Source organism: Osmerus eperlanus, chromosome 10 (genome assembly GCF_963692335.1).
Source record: "Osmerus eperlanus chromosome 10, fOsmEpe2.1, whole genome shotgun sequence".
NCBI lineage: Eukaryota > Metazoa > Chordata > Actinopteri > Osmeriformes > Osmeridae > Osmerus > Osmerus eperlanus.
The window spans coordinates 3,491,006-3,517,478 of record NC_085027.1 but is presented as its reverse complement, the minus strand read 5'-3'; the positions used below and the strand labels follow the sequence as shown (position 1 = coordinate 3,517,478).

Genomic DNA, 26,473 nt, shown 5'->3' with positions numbered 1-26,473 from the left:
GGGTAATTGTGGTTTACTTTTGAGCCTCTTTGGCTTCCGTTCCAGATGACTCCCCTTTCTACGTTGACAGCAGTACGCGTCAGGCAGCTGCAACCACAAGCGTAGCTTCAACAGCAACAGTTTGGACTTGGGTGCAATACAACCTAGGTGTGTATGATACAAATGGCTTAAGACTTACAATGAAGAAAATTAAATCACCCACATCCTGACGTCCACATCGTGGTCAATGAGGGTCTGTCGTGGTATCAGTGACTGACATGGACGCTAGTGACAACAAGGTAAAAAGGCTTTTCTTTGAAAGCTTGCGATAATTTTCTTGGTATTGGTTATGAGCAAGCTAACCTAGCTAGCACCAGCATAGATAGCTAAGCTAATGTAATAGTAGTAATGGGGAGGCCCAAAACAGAAGTATATTCGCGAGCTAACGTTTGTTTTTTATATTATGGTTGTAGAAAACCAGTATTAACATGCAGTACTCTTCGAGTGTATATGAACTGATTGATTTAGCTGTCGGTTAATGAACACATTCCATCGTATCTTGGTTCCTGGATAGCTATGTAGCCTGATGCCGTTAGCTAGTTAGCTAGCTTCTACTAGCTCTAAGCCAGATAGGTAGCGCTAGCTAGCTAGTTAGCAGACAAATACATATGAATTTAGGCTTGCTGTAGTTTTCTGTAGTTCGGAAACACCGCTAGTGCTACATATACTCGCCCCTTTCTTTGCTTAGTGCAGTTTAGAACGTATAACTTAATGTAGTACTGTACATCACCAATCGCCCGACTGACACTAGTGAGAACGTGATTTAGCTACTAGTAGTGCTAGATTGCGAGTTACATTCAAAACATGAGGACTGTCAACACATTTGACAACTCGCTTTCAAGTTTGAAGTAATTACAATTGATGTAGTCTGCACAAGCTGTGGTGTTTGCAGTGTAACTTGCAAGTCCGTTTTTACCGCTGTCTCCCTGGAAGCAATTTGACCTAAAGTTAACTCAGACCATACTAGTTTGCCAGTCAATGTAATACGTATGTAGTAGATGAGGCTCGTTTCCTCTGCTGCGCTGCAGAGGAATGTCTGGTTCTTCTGCATTTGTCACATTCCAGTGTTGAGCAATATAATTGACTGAAATGCAGATTAGCTCCAAGATCGTGTTATTGTTTTATTGTAATGCTACTGATAACCTATGGATTCCAGTAATCACATGCATTTAGGTTGTCAGTTTTTAAGCAATGACCTATGTTAAGTATAAGTTTATTCACACTTTTGTTTCTGACCAGTGTTTCCACAAGACTGAACTCCAACTGACCATGACATGGTTTATAGGATAGTCCAATCCAAAGTGAATAACTTTGACATCTTTCTTTTCTCACCCCACAATATTTCAAAAGAATGCGAGGGTGAACGACTTTGACATTGATTAGACCAGTTTTCACCCCCTCAGTGTCAGCGCGGCCCTGCCCTGCCCTGCCCACTCAACATCTGGGACTGACCTCAGTGCCCTTTCCACAATCACTGCTATTGACACACACACACACACACACACACACACACACACACACACACACACACACACACACACACACACACACACACACACACACACACACACACACACAATGCCCTTGCTGCTCAGCCACAATCAGTAACTTTAGCTACAATGTTTGAATTATGAATCAAAGTAGTCCAAAACCCCATGTCTTTCTTTGTAACCTCTGAGGATACATCTTGGTGCAGTGTTCTAAACAGACATTTCGCTGCTAAGACATGTTGCCCAGAATCTAAGTCCTGAGCGTACCATTATTTGCTGTGTAATTAGCTTATGCAGTGGTACTCTCCTCATCTCATCCTCTCAGCTGTAATCCTCTTAACAACCTCCCCTATCACCATTTGCTACACCAAACAAATCTTATGAATTAAATGTCGATTATTTTATCAGATATGCCACCGTAGTGTACAGTTGGCCATTGTGCTGGATGTGTTCTGTCCCCCCAGCTCTTTGTGGGACAGTCAGGGACCATAGATTAGTCAGAGAGTGCAGCCCCCAGACAGTGGGGAAACAATTGCTGTCTGTGTGACCAACCGCTGCACTGATGCTCAATTCATGCATTCCGACCTCTGCTTCAGAGAATGGAAGTACATGCTCTTTGTGTTCTGAACTCCGTAAACTCTCCACGCTCCTCGCTGAATGACAGAAGAGGTGGATGCTGCACACAGCTGCAGCTCAGGGCATGAGCCTGGCTGTGGTCTAACGGGATCTGGCTGTGGGCTAACGGGATCTGGCTGTGGTCTAACGGGATCTGGCTGTGGGCTAACGGGATCTGGCTGTGGGCTAACGGGATCTGGCTGTGGGCTAACGGGATCTGGCTGTGGGCTAACGGGCCTGGCTGTGTGCTTACGGGCCTGGCTGTGGGCTAACGGGTCTGGCTGTGTGCTAACGGGTCTGGCTGTGGGCTAACGGGCCTGGCTGTGGGCTAACGGGCCTGGCTGTGTGCTAACGGGCCTGGCTGTGGGCTAACGGGCCTGGCTGTGGGCTAACCGGCCTGGCTGTGGGCTAACCGGCCAGGAAGGTGGTGCCATCGACAGAAAGTCAAAACGTCGGGTTGGATTAACCAGCTCAAATCTGTGTTTTTTTTAGGGTTAACTATTGTTGAGATGATGCTCAATATTACCTTTTGACTAGGAACTGGAAACACCAAATCGAGACTGAGATAAGATAGACAATGCAACAGGTGGTTAAGGAGGGGCATCACTGTAAGGTGGGTCTGATTCTTCCTGTTTGATTCCAGTGGGGTTATTGGTTTCGCCCCGCCCACCCACCCACCTACCTAACCACCTACCCACTCCCTCACTGACCAACACCTTTTGGTTTGACCTTAGACAATTAGGCTACACAGGACTACACAGCACTTCATAGAGCCTTGTTAGTTATCCCCTCTCTGGGTTTTATCAATAAGCCTAACCAGGGATTTAGACGACTAAAACACAAGGTGCTTCTGAAAACAAGCCCTTCTTGACTTGAGTAAGCCATACCTTTTTAAAATCTTGAATAGTGACAGTTATCACTCTTGAAGCCTTTAAAAAAATGTGTGGATTGTTTCTGAAGGACTTGCAGTGTCCGTAAGAGCTTTAATTTACTAGTTTAAACTGTAATTTCAAGCTTGATGGCGATTCTGTGTCTGCATGAAGTGCCGTATGAGTAGTGCCCTCAGTCCAGTTCTGTCTGTATGTGAGAGGATGGTGTGATTCTTAGCTCTGATCACTGTCAGGTAGGCATAAACAAGGAAGCCTGATGGCAAGGGGTTAACACTTTTGATCTATGTTTTATAGACTTGCATGGCATGTTTTGGAATGTAAAATATTAAGGCATAGTCAGTGGCCTTTAGACAATTTATTGTGATATCCAATGTAAATATACAACCATGTGTACCTTGTAAATGTCAAAACTCTCAACAGTGGCAAATCCAATCTCAGAGGAACCGAAAGAGATATAAAGCGGTATCAAAGTAACAAACAACCCAAATTTAGTGTTGGCAAAGGTAATGTTGACATACTGTTGGGCTTAGTCATAAGGTATGTCAATTATTATCTGTACTGATAATCTGGTTTGGTAACATGTCAATTATGACAAGTCATGTAAGGCCACATTACATCTGTCTTTCCAATAATGTAGGGACTGATTTAAAATGTTGTTTGGTTCCTCCTGGTTTGTGCCATTTTTGTTCTTTAACCCTCGTGCTGCCTTCGGGTCACATGACCCAAAGGTTCACAACGAACCATCGTTGTGTTTACCCAATTTCACCCAATACAAAAACAAATAAAAATACTTTTCTTTTAACCATTGCAATGTGGGGGGTCTGAGACAGCCCGACAGTTAAAAGAAAATGCTTCACTTTGTTTTTGTATGAGGTAAATTTGTCGCAATACGACAGTGGGTCACAATGACTGATGGGTCAGAATGACCCGAAGATAACACAAGGGTTAAGATAATATTTTTTGTTCAAATGGGGGCCAATAGTCCTCCCCCCCGCCAAACCAGTTGTTACTCAAACTTAAGCAGAGTCACATCTTCAGTAATAAAACTCTGTGGCTCTCGTTTCCTCCACGCAGTCATCTTGTGATCCAGTGGTTGGCTGTCTGAAGCATGTCTGTCTGTCTGCGTCTCCCCACAGGATGTGAAGCTTTCAGCCGAGGTGGAACCGTTCATCCCACAGAAGAAAGGTCTGGAAGGAACACTGATCAGCATGAGCCTGTCTGGAGAGACGGGAGGACAAGGAGGCGGGGCGGGAGGAGGTGGAGGGGGGGGAGAGCCTACCCCCATTCCCAGCTACCTCATCACCTGTTACCCCTTTGTCCAGGAGAACCAGCCCAACAGGTACAGGTACAGCCACAACTACAGCACCCTACTTCCACGGAGCGCAGAAGGCCAGAGATGGGAGGATGGAAAGTTGTGTGTAGGATGCTGCAGTTCGCTCCGGGTTAGGAGGTTTCTGTAGGTCTGCTCAAATACAGATTACATTTACATTTAGTCATTTAGCAGACGCTCTTATCCAGAGCGACTTACAGTAAGTACAGGGACATTCCCCCCGAGGCAAGTAGGGTGAAGTGCCTTGCCCAAGGACACAACGTCATTTGGCACTGGCTACCTTCAGATTACTAGTCCGATTCCCTAACCGCTCAGCCACCTGACTCCCAGATAACTGATGGTCGTAGTTTTACTACTGTCCACTGACGCTGTCTTTGATCTTATTGGTCTTAACTCAGATACCACTGAGGTGTATTTTCAGCGAGGAACACAGTCAGACTCTGGCACCACCCCCTTCTCACCCACACAGGAGAATTTTTGTAGCACTCGATAACATTCCCCCTCCAGCTGCCGTGACCTAGGTCAGTGGGAGAGCAGCTAGTGTCCCTGAGGGAAAACACGCCTTCCTCTCCCAGGCTCCTCCTGTCCCTCAGCTCTACCGAGCACTGCCTTCTCTACCCATGTGAACGCATTCACTCCACTGTTTACTACACCGGGCTGAATAGTACACACGGAGGTGAGCTTGTATTTGACATTTAGACATTTACTCATTTAGCAGACGCTCTTATCCAGAGCGACTTACAGTAAGTACAGGGACATTCCCCCCGAGGCAAGTAGGGTGAAGTGCCATGCCCAAGGACATAACGTCATTTGGCACGGCCGGGAATCGAACTGGCAACCTGCAGATTACTAGCCCGATTCTCTAACCACACAGCCACCTGACTCCCCTTGTATCCTTCACATGAGAGGTCAACACATCGGATCCAACAACTTGTTGGACCCAAGCCACCATATTTTTTCTCCAAACGCCCCCCCCCCCTGTGCTGTAAATGGCCCGGTTTGGAATGGTCCCTCTTCCTCCATGATTTAAGAGAAGGCCTCCATCAGTTTTTCCATTGGCGTTCTCTTTGTCTGGGGTGATCTGCAGCATCGGGCTCACGTCCGCTCTTTTGTTCCGTTCCTGTCCGTTTTGAATACCAGGAAATACCCGCTATACAACGCTGGCTGCGAAAATGTCGGCTGGATCCTTATCTGTTCAGGGCCAGTGGATCCACACACAGCCCGTCCTCACACACTCCAGACACCAAGTCACACCAGTGTAGCAGTTCAAATCTGTTCACGTTTTGTTTATTTATGTACCGAGGGATAAAAATAAAATGACGTTATATATTCTAACCTCTCTCCCTTCCCTTCCAGGCAGCACCCTATGTATAATGGAGGAGAACTGCGCTGGCAGCAGCCCAACCACAGCCCTGGTGGCCCGTACCTAGCCTACCCCATCCTGTCCTCCCCGCAGCCCCCCGTCTCCAACGACTACACCTACTACCAGATCATGCCCGCTCCCTGCCCCCCTATGATGGGCTTCTACCAGCCCTTCCCCGGAGCGTACTCTGGCCCCATTCAGGCTGGGGGGCTGAGTCCTGTATCAGCCGATGTCGGCGACAGACAGCCCCCTCTGGGACAGGCGTTTGGCCTGGCCAATCAGAGAGGGAGGGGCATGATCCGACCAGCTGCGCTGCCAAAGGTGAGTGACGTCGCTACTCCTTGTGCCACATGTCGTTTTTTTTCCAGCACAGTATGCCTCGACCTCCTCAGACATCTAACCTTTCCCCACCCTCGCAGCAGCAACAGCAGCAGCTGGGGGTGTGCCAGCCCCCCAGGTCCCGCCGCCCGCCCCCCACCAGGAGTGTGGCGGTGCAGAAAGAGGTGTGTGCCTCGGGGCCCGACGGCAGGACCAAGACTGTCCTCCTGGTGGATGCTGCACAGCAGACCGGTATGCACACCAGTGCCCCCCCCAGTACGGTACCATGCACCATGCACCCCAGTCCAATCTCTACTCTGTTTATCAGTGGCCAATAGTCAATTTTCTCTCTATAATGCCTTGAAATGAGTCTGTATTTGACAGTCTGTGTTAGACTGTAGGTTTTCTCCGACCATGAAACATGTAAGAAAATGGTGTATTCTGTTGTGTATGTATTCACATCTAAATTCAGACATTTATTTGAGCCCCACGACTGTATTGGATTACTTAAATAGTGTTGCAAAAAACCTAGACCCATGTCAAAATGCAAAAACACAAGAATGTACATTTTGGGATGGGTCAACATCAGTTTGGGACGGTTAATTTTGGCACTTTGGGACGGTACTGGGTCAGTGAGGAAAAAGTTAGTTGCGAGCCTTTGTGGTATTTTATGTTCTATACTCTCAGAGCCCCTTGTGAGCAGGGCTTGGACTACAAGTGCAGGTATAGGCAATAAGACGAGTACAAGTATGCCTGTTGCATACCTGTATAATATAAGGGCAGTGTTGGGCTTAATGAATGGACACACACAGGGTAAGTCTAACCGTAGGTGAAGCCCTACATCACCTGACATGTGGATTGAGAGTAGCGTCTTGACATGACTAAGCAGTTGGAGTTTTTGAGTCGTGGTGACCCTGAGGTTTTCATTCCAATGAATGTTGACTTGGGGGTAAAAACATCTCAACATGTCATGAATCATCTCCCTAAACTAAACCGGTTTGGACAGTCTTGTTGTTAGCCAACTAGACCTCCGCCTCACCCCCCCCCCCCCACACACACACACACACACACACACATGCAGGTGAGGTCTGTTCCAGAATCTATCCTGTCACTCAAACAGGCTTCAAGGAGGAAGCGTCAGGCCTTGTCGGTAAGAGCATGTTGAAAGCAGGTTTACGGGGGTGACTCAGCGACATCCTTCCTGTTCCCAACACAGGAGGAATGCAGACAATCCAGTTGCACCAACTAATGATGAAATTCTGTCTGCCCGTTTCGGATTCCACAACTGTAGCACGTCACTCCTGTCCAGTCTAGTTGAGCTCATCAGAAACCCGAGTCTGTCTCTGCTCCCGTCAGACTTCCCCGGCGAGGTGTCGGGGCGGTGTGCGTCCGAGCGAGCCAGCCCGCTGCTCTGGAAGAACCGGCCCCGGAGGAGACGGGCGTCTCACCCGACGGAGAGCTCCAGCGAGCAGGGGGCCAGCGAGGCCGATATAGACAGCGACAGCGGCTACTGCAGCCCTAAACACAACCAGGCCGCCGGCGCCACGCAGCGCACGCCCGAGCCATCCACCGCTGCCACGGTACGCCAGCCGATACCCGGCCTTAACCCTGAGAACCAGCCCTCTCTGCAACTGCTCGTGTACTCAGTTACACTTACATGACCCCCTCTCTCCCTCTCTGCTTCTCCTCTCAAGGGTGTGGAATCTGGCGTAATGACGGGTAAGCTATGCTTGATGGTAGATGGAGACAAGTGTAGACCTAAGACTGATAATGTGTGTGTGTGTGTGATCATGTGTTAATGTGTGTGTGCATGTGCAGCAGTGAGCTGTGTGAATGTGGCCTCCCAGGCTACCCAGAAGCCCTGGGGAGACAGGAACCCAGCCTTCCACAGAGCAGGGAAGACCCCCGAGCAGAGGCACTTCCAACAGGTACACACACACACACACTCCAACACTGGGTAACAGTGAGCCAGGCTCTGTCACGATACCCTGGCTCCTACTCAGTCTGACCCAGCAGCAGTCTACATCCACATGACAGGCCTAGGCAGCTGAAAGCTGAGCCCCTCACCTGTTGACCTCACCTGCCCTTGACCCTGGCCTCCTTCTGCCTCCCTCCTCCAGGACTTCCAGGGAGGCTACCCCGGTCGCCCCAGCCCGGCCCAGGCAGAGAGGAGGCTGCAGGCGGGAGGCATCCCTGGGTCTGAGCTCACTCCTGAGCCCCTCTACTTTGAGGTGAGACTGGTCTATGTGAGACAGGCCTTTAAGAAGTGTTCTGAAGGGCCGCATCCTCTCTCTCTCTCTCTCTCTCTCTCTCTCTCTCTCTCTCTCTCTCTCTCTCTCTCTCTCTCTCTCTCTCTCTCTCTCTCTCTCTCTCTCTCTCTCTCTCTCTCTCTCTCTCTCTCTCTCTCTCTCTGTGTCTCGTTCACTCTCTGTCTCTGTTTCTTTCTCTCACTCTCTCTCTCTCTCTCTATCTCTCTCTCTGTCTCTCTCGCTCACTCTTTCACTCTCTGTCTCTGTTTCTCTCACTCACTCACACTCTCTCTCTCTCACTCTCACTCTCACACTCACTCACTCTCTCTCTCTGTTTGTCAGGATGAGGATGAGTTTCCAGAGCTCGTAACAGGAGCGGCAGCACTCCGCAACAGCAAGCCAGAACCTAAACCGGCCCAGTCCCAGGCCAAACTCCCCAAGAACCTGGTGAGAGACAGGATGACTAACCACCCCCCTCCCTGTCTAACTGTTATTCTACGGCTACGACCAACCAATCCTGCAGCCCACTGATCTGTGTCTCCCCCCCCCCCCCCCCCCCCCGCAGCTGGACAATCTGCCAGAGAACTCCCCCATCAACATCGTCCAGACCCCCATCCCCATCACCACCTCCGTCCCAAAGAGGGCCAAGAGCCAGAGGAAGAAGGCTCTGGCTGCTGCCCTGGCAACAGCACAGGAGTACTCTGAGATCAGCATGGAGCAGAGAAAACTCCAGGTACCAGCATGCAGTTGGAGCTTGAGAGCTCCAGATCCGTCTAGGGTAGTTTGTGGTGTTAATTCTGTCCCTAAAGTTCTAAAAGATGAACATGAGCCTGACATGCTCTGTTACAAATCTAGTGACTTCAGATCTGTGAGTTCTGTAATGTTGTTCACGCCGAACCCAAACAAACGAACACTAAGCGAAAATTAGCTTCATTTGCGTGAATAATTTGCTTCGCGTTTGGTGTGAACACAGCAAAGGGAGGTAACTTTTAACGGCTGTTCCCCTTCTGGCCTGCAGGAGGCGCTGACCAAGGCTGCAGGGAAGAAGAGTAAGACTCCAGTCCAGCTGGACCTGGGAGACATGCTGGCTGCTCTGGAGAAACAACAGCAGGCCTTAAAGGCCAAGCAACTCACCAACACAAAGCCACTGTCCTTTACAGGTACACACACTGTCCCTGTGCCCTCACACACACTGTCCCTGTGCCCTCACACACACTGTCCCTGTGCCCTCACACACACTGTCCCTGTGCCCTCACACACACTGTCCCTGTGCCCTCACACACACTGTCCCTGTGCCCTCACACACACTGTCCCTGTGCCCTCACACACACTGTCCCTGTGCCCTCACACACACTGTCCCTGTGCCCTCACACACACTGTCCCTGTGCCCTCACACACACTGTCCTGAGTGGAGAAACACGTTGTCACCAGGTTCTCCGCTGTGTGTGCTCTCTTCCAGTGGGAACGGCGCCTCCGTTTCACGGCTCGGCCATCACCAACATGGCGGCCATGTTGAAGCAGCCTTACTCCGCCCCCCACAACTCCCTGGACTCCACCGCCCCCCGTCTGAAGAGGGGGAAGGAGAGGGAGGTCCCCAAGGTCAAACGACCCACCGCCCTGAAGAAGGTGAGAGGAAGTGGGACCTAGCTCTCCTTATCACTGTGCTGAAGGGGTAGAGACTGACGCCAAACCTCGGATGGAGTTGAGAGGATTACGGAGAAAGCCTAGACACAGCTCCATGTTGAACCCTTCATATATATCCCTTCTCCCTGTGTTTGTGGCGGGTCTAGATCATCCTGAAGGAGCGTGAAGGGAAGAAAGGGAAGAGCTGTGTGGAGCAGGGTTCCTCAGGACAAGAGGAGCAGGGAGACGAGGAGCTGCACTTTACAGACGACCTCTCGCGGGAGCCTGCCTCCCAGGAGGGTGAGAGCCCAGGGGTCAGGGGTCAGCGGGGTGCCTGACGGAAGACTCCCCAAGTCTCATGTTTTACCACTGTCCTATCACAGATCCGTCCCTCCCGTTGACGTTCTGTTTCCTGTCTCCTACAGAGAACGGTCTGAGCATGCCCAGTGATGCGTCCCTGTCGCCGGCCAGTCAGAACTCTCCTTACAGCATCACTCCAGTTTCCCAGGGTTCCCCTGCCAGCAGTGGCATCGGTAGCCCCATGGCCGCCAACGCCATCACCAAGATACACAGCCGTCGCTTCAGAGAGTGAGTAACCGAGCGGAGGGGGCGGGAGGGAGGGAGGGAATGTTCTAGAAAGACGTTTAGTGGGTTGCACAACGCAAAAGTATGAGGGATGCAAGCTCCGAACATCACAGAGGAAATCCTTTTTTTTTTTTTTTTAAGCTCTTCCAGAAGTTAACGGGTTCTTTTTAAGGGAGGGGTCATACAATAGATGGTTGTCCAGAGTATAGCACAGATGCCTGGCTAAGTTCTCTCTTGTCAGTACGATGTATGCCTAGGCGACAAGCGGGCCATTGTCCCCTGATGTCCTCTGCAGTAGGTCCTTTGTCCCAGCCCACTCTGATCTAACGCATCCTGCTGTTCTGACCAACCTCCATACAGCAGAAGCCCCTCCCCTCACCCCATACTGCACTGTACCATGTGACCCATCAGATCGGTCGATGGAAAACAGAAGTCAATGGTTGACATCAATGATTTCTGGTTTTGTTTACCTCGCTGTATTGATGATTGCGTTTCGGTAAACGCACCAGTTTGTCTGTCACGCGTATGTGTGTGTTGCGACAGAAGTATTATGGATTTATATATCTCTGACCCCCCAAAAATGTGCCACGTTGCTGTTCCAGTGTGTTCATGTCGGTTGGGTTAGTGCATCCGTGAGTGGTGTTGCCTTGACAGGCCAGCGTGGCTGTTCCCCTGCAGGTACTGTAACCAGGTGCTGAACAAGGAGATCGACGAGAGCGTGACGCTGCTTCTGCAGGAGCTGGTGCGCTTCCAGGAGCGCGTCTACCAGAAGGAGCCCTCCAAGGCCAAGGCCAAGCGCAGGCTGGTCATGGGGCTGAGGGAGGTCACCAAACACATGAAGCTGCACAAGATCAAGTGTGTCCTCATCTCCCCCAACTGTGAGAAGATCCAGGCCAAAGGTCAGGGCTCCATGTTCTGCTCTGCTGTAATCACACTAGATTAGGCAATAAACTAGAAAAAATACTTTTCTTTGGTGATTGATCACAAAGTCAAGATTGCTTCTTTATTTATTAACCTAAAGACCCTCCACTAGAGGGCACTAGGCCAATGTAGAAAAGTAAGCGACTTGTACAGACCAGCCCTACACATCCAGACACAGGGCTAAAGACAACCTCTTTTTGAGCCACTCGACGTGGTGGAAGTGATAACCCTGCCCTCTACTGTACAGTAGATTCACTACGCATCACTTCCTGTATTGTGTGCTGGTGCAGGGGGTCTGGACGAAGCTCTGTACAACGTCATCGCCATGGCGAGAGAACAGGAGATCCCGTTTGTGTTCGCCCTGGGCAGGAAGGCTCTGGGGCGCTGCGTCAACAAGCTGGTGCCCGTCAGCGTGGTGGGCATCTTCAACTACTCTGGAGCAGAGGTACGTACAGACCCACAGAGCCCGCTGGGTTTAACCTGAAGTCAAACCCTCATCTAGTACAGCTAGCCAAACCCTCATCTAGTACAGCTGGCCAAACCATCATCTAGTACAGCTAGTCAAACCCTCATCTAGTACAGATAGCCAAACCCTCATCTAGTACAGCTAGTCAAACCCTCATCTAGTACAGCTAGCCAAACCCTCATCTAGTACAGCTAGTCAAACCCTCATCTAGTACAGCTAGCCAAACCCTCATCTAGTACAGATAGCCAAACCCTCATCTAGTACAGCTAGCCAAACCCTCATCTAGTACAGATAGCCAAACCCTCATCTAGTACAGATAGCCAAACCCTCATCTAGTACAGATAGTCAAACCCTCATCTATTTGAAGATTGTACTGCAAAGAGGAACTTCAATGACAAGTAAAAAGTCTGAAGATAATTATATTATACCCCCCCCATCTCTTTCTTTCATTATCCCTCCCTCCTTTCTCTTGCTCCCTCGTTCCCGCTCTCGTTTTCTCCCTCCGCCCCCGCCCAGAGTTTGTTTAACCGCCTGGTGTCTCTGACGGAGGAGGCGAGGAAGGCCTATAAGGACATGGTGTCCGCTCTGGAGCAGGAGCAGGCAGAGGAGGCCCTGAAGCACGACAAGAAGGTCCCCCATCACATGGGCCACTCCCGGAACCCCTCCGCGGCCTCCGCCATCTCCTTCTGCTCCGTCATCTCTGAGCCCATCTCCGAGGTCAACGAGAAGGAGTACGGTAAGAAACAGTCTTTCCCCCTCTCTTCGCCCGAAAACCGTCTCCTCACGAGGGTCTGGCTTTTCTGAAATACGGAGAGGCCTCTTTCAGAAAGAACCAGGTTTGCACTGCGCGTGTCGCCGCTGAATTGATTTTCGTGGGAAGTTAGGAAGGCCTTCGTGGCGCATGCCATAGTGAGCGTAGCCTGAAATAGTGAGTTTCAGAGTGCAGTGGTGCCGTTGTAGAGATGCGTCTGAAAGACTCCACGTCGATGTGAACCCGACACTTAATCTCCATCTCTGGGGTCGTCTTTCCCTCAGAGACCAACTGGAGAAGCATGGTGGAGTCGTCCGACGCCCTGGAGCCTGTGGAGACCGAGCCTAGCCGCCCTGCTCCCTCCTCAGGCTCCCACAGAGACGGAGAAGCCCCGTCCTCCTCCACCAACCACCCCACCCAGGGCCCCAGTCTGCCCCCGGGCCCTGCCGCCCTCCAGCCCCGGGCAGGGCCCTCAACCCTGGGCTCAGGGGACAGGGAGGAGGGCCGGGCCGACGACCGCCTGGAGCTGGCCTCCCAGCAGAGCACCGAGACGGGCTCTCTGGATGGGAGCTGCCGGGACCAGCTCAACTCCTCCATCACCTCCACCACCTCCACCCTGGTCCCGGGCATGCTGGAGGAGGCTGAGGAGGAGGAGGACGAGGAGGAAGATTACACCCCGGAGCCCATCTCGGTGGAGGTTCCTCCCCTGAGCAGCCGCATCGAGTCCTGGGTGTCCACCACGCTGGAGAACTTCCAGCTGGGGAAGAGCCTGGACAGCACCGAGGAAGACGACGACGAGGAGGAGGATGAGGAGGAAGGGCAGAGCGAGGAAGAGGACGAGTTGGATTCAGCCGACCTGGCGGTGACCGGCCCGGGGAGCAAGGAGCAGATGGAGGCCAAGAAGATCACTGGTTGATGTGACCTCCAACTCTTCTTACTTCCCGACCCTGTTCGTTTCTCTCATCCCTCTTCTCTTCCCCCTATCATTTACCCCCCCCCCCCCCTCACTTGTTAACATCTGAACCAGCAGCTGTCCTCTGTGTGTGACTCCAGACACCAGGTGTAATCTCAGGAATCAGACTGACCCCACACACACAGGCACGCCCATCACTGGCCACACACACCCACTCTCACACACACACACACACACACACTCAGACACACACTCTCTCTCACACACACACAGCCACCAACCCATTAATGAAAACAGACCAAGCATCCAAGATTTTGTCTGAACAGAACTTTGGCTCCCTCTGCTGGAAAACCCATGTATTAACAGACAAGTGTTCTGCAGCTGTCTAGTCTTGTGAAGGGGGAAGCAGCCATCCTTTCCAGACGCCCCAGGTTTGCACTTGAACTCTGAGGGAAGGCTTTACTCTGTGTAAGACTGAACATTTGGAGAGAGGGAGGTGATCCAGGGAGGTGATCCGGGGAGGTGATCCGGGGAGGTGATCCAGGGAGGTGATCCAGGGGGATGATCCAGGGAGGTGATCCAGGGAGGTGATCCAGGGAGGTGATCCAGGGGGATGATCCAGGGAGGTGATCCAGGGAGGTGATCCAGGGGGATGATCCAGGGAGGTGATCCAGGGAGGTGATCCAGGGAGGTGATCCAGGGAGGGGTTAAGTCCCCCAGTCTGACCATGAAACCTGGTACTACCACTCAACACACAGAGCCCCCTCCTCTGCTGTTAGCATCATCCTCACAGAGATCATCATTTCCTCATACGTTATTACACAACAGAGTTTACAGCCGTGTGCGTGTGCGCGCTGGTCAGCATCAGTCGCGGGCCCATGGATGACACCATCATCCCTTCATGTGTTCATTAGCTTTATCTGCATGTCTTGTGTTTCCCCCCCCCCCCCCCCCCCCCATGGAGTGTGTGTATTTGTGTGTTTGGGAGGGAGAGGCGTGTGTGTGTGTGTTCCTTGTGTGTCCTTTGCTCACTATCAGTTTCTGTGCAGTATGGTTAGTGTACTGGCAGTGAGGCCCATCCAACCACTCATAATCATTAATCATTATTCCTTGACTCTGGTCCATTGTATCCCGTATCTCCGAATTAAAGATAAAGAATGAGATTACGTCTTAACATTAACTGAAACTAGAACAAGTCTTCATGTATATAACATGTATAAGTTGTTCTACTGCTCCTGTAATCTGTAATATTGGTTTTGTTGTGTGAACCTGTTTTGGGCTGTGTGCTCCTCTGCGCTAGTCTGGAGTCGCTAGCGGCTTTCTCTGTGTAGCGTAGCCCTCTAGTTATCGTTTGGTTGTTATGGTAGCGGTGTGTCGGATGGTCTCAGTCACGTGTCTGTGTGTCTGTGCGCGTGTGAGTATTTTGATCTTTTTTTTTAATGTTATTGTTATTTTCTTGTGGGGTTGGTTCAGCTGGAGTTGTGTTAAGTAGCTGTGGTCAGAGATGTGCACGGCGGCTGGCTGTGTGATTCCCAGCTGAGACGGTATCGTTTAAACCTCCAGTCTTCATTCAGACCAGCTCTATACCGCAGGCTCCGCCCCACTCACCAGCCCAATACCCCGTCTACTGTCCCACCTACTGCCTCACCCACCACCCTGCCCCAGGGTGAGGAGCCAACACAGGAGCAAACCACACAATATGCATATCAGCAGTAAATTAATAATAAAATTAAAAAACATGTAAATAAAATTGTACAAAAGACATGTTGGGACTACAGTGTACTAAAGAGCTATCACCATGTTCTTAAAGCCATTTGATGAAGGAAAAACTAAATTGCATTGTATGAATCAAAGTTAATCATGGGGGTATTTTGAAATCGGAGGATAGTGTCGTGACGTGGACTCTGTACAACCGCCGTTAGTTGGATGTTGTGCAATAAGAAACGAGAGAAGGAGGGATTCTACATGAGATTTCTGAAGGTCTGTCTAGATTGAGAAAAGGTACGCAGTGTGCAGACTTTTTGTCCAATTTTTACTTTCATCCAAGTGTGTTTTTGAGCAGTTATGGCAAGTGTGTTCTTTGCACTATGTAAATACAATACCAGTAAAGATCTTGTAACTAATGTGAAAAAAAAATGGTTAAATGAAGTTTAACTTTTTCAGCGTGGTCCTTGTCTTTATATAGATATTTAAGGATGGTTCTTTAAAACTGTACAGCACTAGCGATATGTAGAGGCTATTTCTCATACTATAACTATTAACTGACTATCTGGACTGATTATTAATATCATTAAAATGTTGTTTAAATAAATGTGTACTTTTCTTTCTGTAATGTTCATGTGGTGCCAGATGTTATAGCAAGCTTAGTTTGGAGAGACAGACATATTTTCCTTAAGTAGTTCCACTGTACAACCACTAGAGTGAGTCCCAATCAAGTTTTCAGAAATCCTTCAATGCTTATGCATGGTTTCTTCAATGGACTACTGATGGTCATTATCATCTGGGAGGATAGCATCAGTAAGCAGGAACTCGGTTAGTTTTAAAGGTAGAAATGTGTTCTCTTGTGCAGAAATCATTGGAGAGCCATTGGGTTGTGGGGGTAATTCCCCCTCTATAATTTACTACTAGTTTGAAGGATACAAGATGCAGTATCAGTTCCCCTCGTCTAACTGGGGCTCTCACACTCACACGGAAATGCAAATTCAGAGCTTTAGCTACTTCCCCCTCCTCCACTTATGTTACGCAGGATATTTACATATCTGCTGCCTTAAATATACTTATGAATGTTCCTCTATTGTCTTGCTTTGTTCTCTAACACTTTAGCAGATTGGGGTCCTGGGTTTTCCTCCCAGGAAAACCCAGGACCTCCATTTCATTTCGGCAGCCATCCTGGTTTTGAAATCAAATTTTTACCACTGTCCTTGCCGAGAGTCGGTTTGTGAAGGGATCAAGTCTGGACTATAGAACCCTCTCAGTGCTATTCCCAGTATACATGCTTGGTTAGATGATGAATCATTTGAATGAGAGGCCACAGGTACAGCATTTCATATACTGGTGAGCAGGAGAGGATTCACACTGTATCTGTGTGTGTGTGCTGCATGAGTCACCCTGCCTCGCTGTGATTGGCTAGTAGTTTACGGGGGGAGGGGGGGAGCCTGGGGGGGCTGTCAGTCAATTCCCCTTTCGCTTCATTCACACATCCCTCAGCATGCGCAGTCGGAGAGAAAGAGGCAGGCAGGGAGGGAGGGAGAGATGCTCATTCATAAAAAAAAAAGAGAAAGTTCATTCATAAAAGCTGTGCCATCAGAGAGAGAAGAAGAGAGAGCGAAAGGGAGACCTGGCGAGAGTGCTGCCAGCGCACAACGACCGAAAGAGTGGCGGACGAAACAGAGGAAGGATTGTGTCCGAGTGTATGTGTAGGAGTGTGTGTTGCGGACAGTAAGATGTTTGGACTTTACTCCGCGTTAGCCAGACGGGTTAGGACTGAGCTTTAGACGACACAGAGGGAGTCAGGCTTCCTGCAGCACCGTCAGAGACACACAGGTAAGTTACTACAGATGTAGTTTGTTTAAACAACACAGTTTATTTGGTGAGTTGTGGAATCACAGGTAGACATTAAGGCTTACCAGGGCAGATTGTACAAGAAAACTAGCTTTCATTAGACATTCTGTCACAGTATCTTGTTTTGTGTTTGGGCTAACTGAGTAAGACTGCACTGTATCTCCTGTTGCAGAGCTCCCATCCCTGGTCTCTGACTATGAGAGAGCAGACCTTTCATAGGCTGAAAGGACAGACAGGACTCCTCCCAGGTAACCAGACAGGCAAACAATCTCTAGGTGACATATCTAGACCGAACCCCCCCCCCCCCGCCCCCCCATGCATCTGTCCTCTCGGGCACAGTCGGACAGTAGCTCCCCTCCTCTCTTTGTGCACCTCAGGCATGCTGCAGCGTTCCAAGTACAGTCGCCTGCGCAACGATTCCCTCACCTCTCTGGAGGAATACCCATCCCAAGGAGCTCTGGCCTTGAAGACGGACCCCTGTCTGACCTCTGACCCCACCCGTTGCCTGGGACCCCTCCCCCCGCAGGTGGGCCCGCGGACCCCCCCGGACCACCAGGGCTCGTCCACACTGAGGGGCTTCATCCCCCGTGTGGCTAACATTAGACTGCACAGCCCCGCATCCCTGCTGGGGCTCAGGGGGCAGACGGACAGGCATGGTGACAGAAGCTCGTCCCAAACAGACTGGGACTCAGGGTCAGCCCACGGGCTGCTCATCCACAAGCAGCCCCCTGAGATAAAGACCCTCGCCCTGCCCCGGACCTCCTGCCTCCCCCTGAATCAGACCTCCAGCCAGACTCACTCTTGCCTGCAGCTGACCCAGAGGCCCATCGCCCTGCGTCGGATGGCCAGTCATCCCTGGACCCGTGGCCACCTGGTCTCCTGTCTGAAGGGGTCAGCTAGCACAGACGGACACATTCCGTGTCTGAGGGAGAACAGGATGATCCATCCCCACATTAAGGTACCCACCAACCACCCTCTCGTCTGTCATAACCACCTGCACACACAGAATCACACAGGTCTCACTGGCTTTCCGGATATTTGTGGACCAATTCGGAGTAAATTCGTTTTGCTGTGTTGTGAACAGTTATTTTGGATGTTTGGATTTTTTTTTATTATCACAGATTTTCTTATACAGATTTCTCCAACCGGCAGCATAACTTTTGTGCAGGATGCTTTTGAATAGCTGAAATCTAAAAAAAGGAGACAGTCCTAGCAATAAATGCTAGTTGAAAGAGTTCAAAATCTACATTCACACACTGACACACACACACACATACAATTTCTTTGGACCTACACCCCTACTCTCACACCATCCTATAGGCCCCCTCCCTCTCAGACAGAGCTTCCTGTGTGGGCAGTCGTGACTCATCCTGGCTCTATGCTTCTCCCTGCATCCGCTGTGTGTATGCTTGCTTGTGCGTATGTGTGTGTGCGTGTGTGAGTGTGTGTGTGTGTGGAGATCCGGTATCAGTAGAGCCCATGCTGCCTAGGACCGGAGGTGTGTCTGCATGACTGGTCAGCAGAAGGCTAGCCTGTAGGCCACTAAGCTCTAATGGACACGGAGGCAGATTGACTTACTGTCCTCTTTAACCCTTCTCCCCTCCCCCACACACACACACTCCATCACTCCCACACACACACACACACAAGCACACACTCACTCAATGTGTATTGATCTTTGTATGGCCTCTATCAGGCAGGACTTGCTCATTCTGGCTCCTGCCTATCAGGGTCAGTTATTATGAGGCTGGGAGCCAATCAGAGTTTGAGAAGTGAGTGTGTTTCTGTGCCCTGAAGCATGGCTGAATGAGGGAAGCCTATAACCTGGACCAGCCTGTCCCCCATAATGTAGTCACAGACAACATACAGTACAGTCTAACTTCACTAAAGACATCTGTGTATTACGTGTAAAGGGCTTTTCATGTGTTTTACATGATTGTTGTTTAGAATCTTCTGATTCTGACATGATTGTTGTTTCCAACTTGTTTGTCTGTTGTTTTGTTTTCCACTCAGTACATGGGCAGTTTGGAAGTGATCCAGTCCATGAGGGCTTTAGACTTCAACACAAGAATGCAAGTCACACGGTAAGTGAGTTACACTGTATGTGTGTGTGCACATGGTTGTCATCGCAGACAAGCATGTTGTTGATTCCGACTTATTAAGAAGAAGGGGAAAATCAAGTTAATATAAAAATGCCCCTGAGCAAAATATGTGTTTTGATTTTGCCATCCTCGTGCTGATCCAGATCCAGAGGCACACAGACAACTCTGTCCACAACCACTGCCCCCTGAATGATGGACCAGAAAATTACATTTAAATGAATTTCCCCCTAATGATCTCTGGAGAAATTATAAAGAGAAGGAGAGAGAGAAAGAGAGAGATGGCGATTCAAAGAAAGAGTTTAAGGGAGAGAAAGAGAGAGAGACAGTGAGACTAACTCTTGTAATTGGCTTTCAAGGGAGAAAATTCTTGGCCCATTGCTTCCTGGATGGAAGGATAATGTTACGTTTGTGTCTCCATGTCTGCTGGCTTGCAGACCTCTGTGACCCGTGTACCAAGGGCTCTGCAAAGACAACCCTGTTAGCGGAGATAAGGAGAGGGAGAAAAGTCCAGACTTATCTATGACAACCGCTATGATGTGGTTTCTAATGCACACAAGGTTCAAGTGCTCTTTGTTTTTCATCTGCCCACTTGAATCACATTACGCTGATTAAAATAATGTGCTTTACGTTCGCTATATTCTGGTACATATGCTTACATTGTCCTGTCTTTTCAACAGTCACATGCTGATGCACCAGTGTGTGGTATCATGCTGATGCACCAGTGTGTGGTATCATGGTTGTGAAATAAATATGTGTGTGTGCCTGTGTCTGCAGAGAGGCAATAAGCCGACTTTGTAAAAAGACACCAGGAACCAAGACAGCAACTCCAAAGAGTAAAAGGGTAAGGCCACACACGCACATGTCCAAGCACACACACACACACACACACACACACACACACACACACACTCAAGTCAATAACCTGTTTTCATTGTTGCCAGCTTCTGTCTAAAAGACTGTCAGCGGTCCTGGGCCAAAGCAACCTCCAGTTCTCTGGGACCAGCATCCTCCTCACCATCTCTACTGACAGTGTGGTTCTGACTACAGCCAACTCCCTGAAGGTAAGGGGGGCTATGGAGTACTCAATGAGACTGCTGTGGATAATGGATGATGGATGATGATGATGGATGAGGATGAAGACATGGTTAAATTGTAAAGACAATTATTTTAGTAATTTATAGTTATACGGATAGTAATTTTTCCAACTATTCCTGCATTTTTCTTTCTTTCTTTTTCTTTCTTTCTTTCTCTCTGTCTTTATCTCTCTCTCTCTCTTCAGATGATAGCCCATCATCCCATGCAATCCATCTCGTTTGCCTCTGGAGGAGACCCTGTATGTTTGACACTTAGAAACTCTTTGTATGAACGTAACATCAAAACGCACGAGCAAACACAAACATGCCCTCACACACACAAACATGCCCTCACACACACACACACACACACACACACACACACACACACACACACACACACACACACACACACACACACACACACACACACACACACAGAGACAGTGAGTAATCTAATTTAGGCTAATTACTGTTCTGTTGGCTGTTATTAATGGGAGGTAGAGTTGCTTCCTGCCGGTTATGCTTCGTACTTGTATTTACTTTGAAGGCAATGTCAGGTGGGCAATGATCCACCAAACACACAGTGCTTGTCCATGTCGTTGTCTTAATTGAGTTTTCAAACGTTACGTAACGCTTCTGCCAAATCACCACAATCTTCAAGATTTCGCTCAGTCTGTTTGATTTTTCTTTGTAGGACATGGCCGATTATGTTGCTTACGTAGCCAAAGACTCCATCAACCAGAGAGGTAAACTACTTAATTCCAATTCAATTATTTTTCCCTAACCAGCTTTCCACATGTTTGTGAGGATAATCGTCCACTTTAAAAGGCCAGATAAAGAACACCAAATACACAATCGACAGACAGACAGACAGACAGACCAACCAACAGACCAACCAACCCCTTCTCTCTGACAGCATGCCACATCCTGGAGTGTGCCCCTGGCCAGGCCTGTGAGGTCATCAACAGCATCGGCCAGGCATTTGAGACCCGCTTCCAACAACTCCTCAGCCACACCCCTTCTCTGCTCCCCACCAATCACAAGTCAGCACCCTTTCTTCTCATGGTCAAATTCAGTTTGTGTGTTTTTGGTTTGTTTGTAGAGTAGTTTGGTATTATGGTGAGAACACGTAAGACTAAATGAGTGTGTGGGTGTGCAGGTGTACCACAGGGGTAGGGGTCTGGAGCCAGGAGAGGACAGATATCCGTGAAGTCCGACAACTCAGTCAGGACCATGAATACTACAACCAGATTCCTGGCAAAGCGCCCCCTCCTGGAGGAATACAGGACATGCGCACGTCAGAGAACCAGGCCGACGATGCAGGGATAAAGACGGTAGGACTATTCAAATGTATCTCACACACACACAAACACACACACACACATATCTATCAACCTCCTTGGCACACAAACAGGAACCTGAATACACACACTCATGCACACACAAAATCACATTGACAACAAGCATACTGAGAGACACGCATGCACGCACACACACACACACACACACACACACACACACACACACACACACACATAGCTTCTGTCTTCCTGTATGACTCATCTCTTCTTGTTGCAGGTCTGTTCCTCCCAGGCTGTGTCTATGTACGAAAACTGCTCCCTCACTCAGGAGCCTCTGGCTCCACCTGCAGGTAGGAAACAGAACACACAACAGAGACTGCTTTAACACGTTTCCACCATAGACTGTAAAAACAACAGGTTTCTCTTTCTCCTCCTTCCCGTTGACCAGAGGTTGTGTTGTCTGAGAGAGCGGCCGAGGCACTGACCCAGGACCTGCTCCAGAAGGAGGAGTGGTACCATGGCAGGTACAGCAGTTTCTCTCCACAGCAAGTCCAGTGACGAGGACAGTTCATGGTGGCGTGAGCGTTTATTTGGCTCATTTGACGGAGACAAACAGAAAGTCACTGTCACTCAGAAACTCGTCTCTGATAATAATAATAATGATCTCGATCTAAGCACCTGTTTACAAGGGGATCTGTTTGTTGACCTCTGTCTGTGTTTATCCTTCTCTCTCTCCTTCTCTCTCTCCTTCTCTCTCTCTCCTTCTGTTTCTCTCCTTCTCTCACTCTCCCCTCTCTTCTTCTCTCTCCTTCTCTCTCCTTGTCTCTCTCCTTCTCTCTCACTCCTTCTCTCCTTCTCTCTCTCCTCTCGCTTTTCTCTCCTTCTCTCTCTCCTTCTCTCTCCTTCTCTCTCTCCTTCTCTCTCTCTCCTCTCTCTCTCCCCTCCCCTCTCTTCTTCTCTCTCCTTTTCTCTCTCCTTCTCTCCTTCTCTCTGTTCTTCTCTCTCCTTCTCTCTCTCTTTCTCTCCTCTACCTCCCTCGTCCAGGCTGGGGAGGGCTCAGGCAGAGAAGCTGCTGACCTGCAGTGGAGACTTCCTGGTCCGGGAGAGCAGCTCTGCTCCTGGCCAGTATGTCCTCAGTGGCATGGAGGGGAGGACGGCCAGGCATCTGCTGCTGGTCGACCCGCAGGGACAGGTACGGTTGTGGGGTTTTTGTGATGCCCTGTGTGTGTGTTTTGCCATGTGTCTGTGTGTGTGTGCGTGCATGTGTGTGTGCTGCCGTGTGTGTGTGTGCATGTGTGTGTGCTGTCACTCGTGTGTATGTATGGCCGTGTGTGTTGCTCTGTGTGTGTGGGTATGCGTGTGTGTGTACTATATGTGTGGGTGGATGAGACATGATTTGATGACTCCCCCCCCCCCCCCCCCCCCCCCTCAGGTAAGGACCAGAGACCAAGTGTTCCTGAGCGTGGGCCACTTGGTGGGTTTCCACATGCACAGCCAGACGCCCATCATCTCTGGGAGCAGTGAACTGTCTCTGAGGCAACCTGTCCTGCAGAGACTCTGTCCCCCAGACACACACCCCACACACACCCACACAGACAACGGCAGTGACAACATGGCGTAACTGTCAGTTGGCAGTCAAAGGTGTCACATCCGTCAACTCTGTGCGTCAGTGTTTCTAACTCTGGTTGAGTGGTAGGATGAGCTTTAGGTCTTCTGAGAACTGAGGTACTGGAAGATATGCCTTGGTTCACTGTAGATTCCATAGATAGGCAAGCAGACAAGCTGTGACAGAAAACAAGTTTGTATTTTGTAAAAGAATGTTACTCTTATGAAACGTGACAGCTGTATGAAGATGATAATGACACTCTCTCCATGCAAAAGACTTTCAATCAGTGTCTAAATCATAGCACAAGAATGCTAACATCATCGAGGACTGGGATTGACTGGGACCGGTCATACTGGAGAATGCTCCCAGCTGTTTTTTGGATAAACAACAGTATATTTTGTATAGAAGTATATAGTTGGTGTATGGTGGTGGTGTGCTTCACCTCTGTCATATGAATTTGTTTCTACACATCCTACTTTCTAGTCTAATACTGTATGTTAAAGCTCTTCAATTATGCAAGCTGTTCTGCCAATACTTTTTCATAAAGATAATGTCATTTTGGGCATAATGTCAAGTCATTTCCATGTGTGGATCAGAAGAGTTAGGTAGTTTAGGGTTGCTAACTGGTCGATTTGATGTTCCATCTACGTTCTGTTTCTCACTGCCACAAGATGGTGCCATTTTACTACCATATCATCAAGATGACTCACTCCATCAGTGTGTGTGTGTTTAAAATGTAATTAAAAAGCGATTTTGTGTGTCACACCGTACAAGATACCGACTCATAAACACTGTGTCTTGTGTCTTATACACAAGAACCCGTACGTAAAACAGAATGGACTAGATTGAAAATAGATTGAACTGAGGAGAGTGGAAACTGTGTTCTTGGAAGATTTCAGACAGCCATCACTCCTAGTGCCCTGTCGTACTGAAGGGATAGGAGATGACTGTATCCTGAAACTATGTTGTTGACTGTTTGGATTTGCTTTTGGGCCGTAGCCCCAGCATTCATCTTAAAAAGAGCTTGGAGGGTCTCACCCAAATGAATCACCCGCGGCCCAGCTCCCACATGTCAGAGCTGGGTCACGGAGCCACGGAGAGATGCTGAAAGACGAGGAAGGTTGGGGAGGAAGAGGACAACGAGGTCGGGGGAAACCTCACCCCGCTGTGAGCCTTTCACCTGTGGTGTCACCGTCTGGTTCAACTCTGCCAGAGTTCAACTCTGCCAGAGACTTGAGAGGTGATAATTATCCTGTATCCTTGTAATTCAATGTTTCTTTTCCTCATCCGTTTGTCCATCTAAACCCCCGAACCTGAATCTACGCATGTCTCTTTCCATGTCTCTCTCGAACACCCACATATACACACTTTCTCTCTCTCACACTCACTTTCTCTCTCTCTCTCTCTCTCTCTCTCTCTCTCTCTCTCTCTCTCTCTCTCTCTCTCTCTCTCTCTCTCTCTCTCTCTCTCTCTCTCTCTCTCTCTCTCTCTCTCTCTCTCTCTCTCTCTCTCTCTCTGTCTCTCTCTGTCTCCATCCCTCTTTTTCTCTGAGTCAGAATGACCTCGCCCAAAACAAGTCACCAAGACCAACAATGAGCTAATCGATGATGTCTTTCTCGGGCAGGATCCCCATGCACGCGTGTGGCATATCACTGTCCCCAGCGACCTGAGTCATGTGAGGTGAGGTTGACCTGTGAAGTCACGCTAAATCCCATGATCAAGCCATGGGCACCCTGGTGGGAGTCACTGTAACACTGTGGTAGAAACTCTCGCTCTCACACACACTCTCTCTCTCACACACACACACACACACACACACAGACCGTATCCCCTGGTGTTCAGTGGGGAACTTTTCAGGTCAGAGGGGACAGACGGGTCTCCAGGAGGAACTAAATGCCTGCAGCTGAAAATATACAATTAACCTCGACGAAGCCCTGTGTAAGAGAGGAGATGATTAAGTGATTACATTCTTTTTTAGAAATCTCTCCCCCCCCCCCCCCCCACACACACACAAAGCATTCCCAGGCCCCGCAGGGACTGAGAGGAACAATTCAACTCATAAACAGCCCCCAGGGTACACAAGCGTGAAATTGTTGCTCATTTCAATGTTATCAGAGCCACACAGAGGTCAGCTGAGATGTGGAAGGAAAGAAATCTGCTAGAGATCTTACCATGTTCTGGGTTTCATTGTGTTTCCATATCTTCACTCCAAAGAACCGGAAGAACAGGTGAGGGCTGTGACTCGCTCAGACGGTCATAGAAGCTGCCCTGTCGGCCATTCTGGACCCAGCAGTAGAATGTAGAATGTAGAATGTAGAGGCCATGGGCTGGATCTCCCTCAGGGGTGGAGCACAGTTCTAGCACTGACCCCTGTCTCCCTTTCTGGATCCTTCTCTCTCTCTCTCTCTCTCTCTCTCTCTCTCTCTCTCTCTCTCTCTCTCTCTCTCTCTCTCTCTCTCTCACTCTCACTCTCTCTCTCTCTCTCTCTCTCTCTCACACACTCTTTGACTCTGGCTTTGATTGGCTGACATTTTTACTCACTGCAGGAAACAGAAAATGATGCCCATCCATCTTCTCTTTCTCAGTACTTTCTGCCCTCCCACATCCCCACTCATCCCATCTCCCTCACTTCCTTTCCCTCTCTCTCTCTGTCCATTAAATTTCCTTATCTCTTCATCTGTGCTCCATTTTCCCCCTCATTGCTTGTAGGTCATTTTCGGCTCTTGTAGGTCACTCGGCTGTTGTGTCCAGTGAATATGTATTTGTTTGTGTGCAAAGTCCACACGTCTGTGTGTGTGTGACTGAGCGGTGTGTGTGAGTGTGTGTGAGTGTGTGTGTGTGTGTGAGAGTACGATGGGGGGGGGGGGGGGGATTCCCGGGCCACAGTGAGGGGCAGATAAACAGAGGTGGGAGACTTAGACTATAATATTTCTGGTGTTCATCTTCAAACAGAGCAAGCATGTCTCTCTCCCTCTCTTTTTGGTCTCAATTCTTCAGCAATTTCCTCATGCTTTGGCCGGCTAGGCTCACTGGATCTCAGTCAAGGGCTGAGATCAACTCTGACAAACAATAGAACGACCGTGACCGCGAATCACTGGCAATCTGGGTTATTTTTCCGTCCTCACCCATCCTCTTCATCATCTCGTTCTCACCTCCTCCCTCCATCTCTCCCCTACTCCTTTCGCTCATCTTCCTGTCTCTTTGCTCCTAATCACGTATAAGAGAGTCTCTAAGCCCAACTGCGTTTCTCATGGCCTTCTGTACTGTACGTAGG

The 26,473-nt window shown here is 49.4% G+C and overlaps 3 protein-coding genes across 4 annotated transcripts in view; all 3 read left to right on the top strand.

The window, feature by feature from the left end:
- Positions 1-46: 46 nt before the first annotated feature.
- secisbp2l (SECIS binding protein 2-like) lies at positions 47-15,858 on the top strand. 2 transcript variants are annotated; one of them, XM_062471340.1, is made up of 18 exons: positions 47-278; positions 4,171-4,373; positions 5,721-6,057; positions 6,150-6,297; positions 7,402-7,625; positions 7,740-7,764; positions 7,864-7,973; positions 8,166-8,276; positions 8,637-8,741; positions 8,860-9,027; positions 9,313-9,454; positions 9,754-9,920; positions 10,085-10,217; positions 10,343-10,505; positions 11,181-11,401; positions 11,714-11,868; positions 12,406-12,625; positions 12,925-15,858. In XM_062471340.1, exons 1-18 carry the CDS (start codon positions 258-260, stop codon positions 13,554-13,556), a joined length of 3,285 nt encoding a protein of 1,094 aa, XP_062327324.1. In that variant the 5' UTR covers positions 47-257; the 3' UTR covers positions 13,557-15,858. The 2 variants fall into 2 exon arrangements, with proteins under 2 accessions (XP_062327324.1, XP_062327323.1); XM_062471339.1 differs by having other exon boundaries at positions 4,171-4,379; positions 5,721-6,048; positions 6,147-6,321.
- Positions 15,859-17,288: 1,430 nt separating this feature from the next.
- On the top strand, positions 17,289-23,941 carry LOC134028002 (SHC-transforming protein 4-like). Its single transcript, XM_062471302.1, has 13 exons — positions 17,289-17,362; positions 17,492-18,072; positions 19,128-19,198; positions 19,991-20,057; positions 20,158-20,277; positions 20,496-20,549; positions 20,987-21,038; positions 21,209-21,335; positions 21,452-21,626; positions 21,871-21,943; positions 22,042-22,117; positions 22,638-22,785; positions 23,026-23,941. Exons 1-13 carry the CDS (start codon positions 17,311-17,313, stop codon positions 23,212-23,214), a joined length of 1,785 nt encoding a protein of 594 aa, XP_062327286.1. The 5' UTR covers positions 17,289-17,310; the 3' UTR covers positions 23,215-23,941.
- A 359-nt stretch (positions 23,942-24,300) lies between these two features.
- Positions 24,301-26,473, top strand: part of LOC134028285 (fibrillin-1-like) — a 38,293-nt gene continuing 36,120 nt past the window's right edge. Inside the window, 1 exon segment of the mRNA XM_062471757.1 lies at positions 24,301-24,319. Coding sequence (XP_062327741.1) covers positions 24,301-24,319 — 19 coding nt within the window.

Excerpts from the sequence above, each read along its gene's own strand:
- secisbp2l (XM_062471339.1), top strand. The coding sequence starts at position 258 with ATGGACGCTAGTGACAACAAG. Across the intron at positions 279-4,170 it reads TGGACGCTAGTGACAACAAG|GATGTGAAGCTTTCAGCCGA; the intron begins GTAAAAAGGCTT and ends GTCTCCCCACAG. Across the intron at positions 6,322-7,401 it reads GCACACCAGTGCCCCCCCCA|ACTTCCCCGGCGAGGTGTCG; the intron begins GTACGGTACCAT and ends TGCTCCCGTCAG.
- LOC134028002 (XM_062471302.1), top strand. The coding sequence starts at position 17,311 with ATGAGAGAGCAGACCTTTCATAGGCTGAAAGGACAGACAGGACTCCTC. Across the intron at positions 17,363-17,491 it reads ACAGACAGGACTCCTCCCAG|GCATGCTGCAGCGTTCCAAG; the intron begins GTAACCAGACAG and ends TGTGCACCTCAG. Across the intron at positions 21,944-22,041 it reads GCCTCTGGCTCCACCTGCAG|AGGTTGTGTTGTCTGAGAGA; the intron begins GTAGGAAACAGA and ends CCCGTTGACCAG.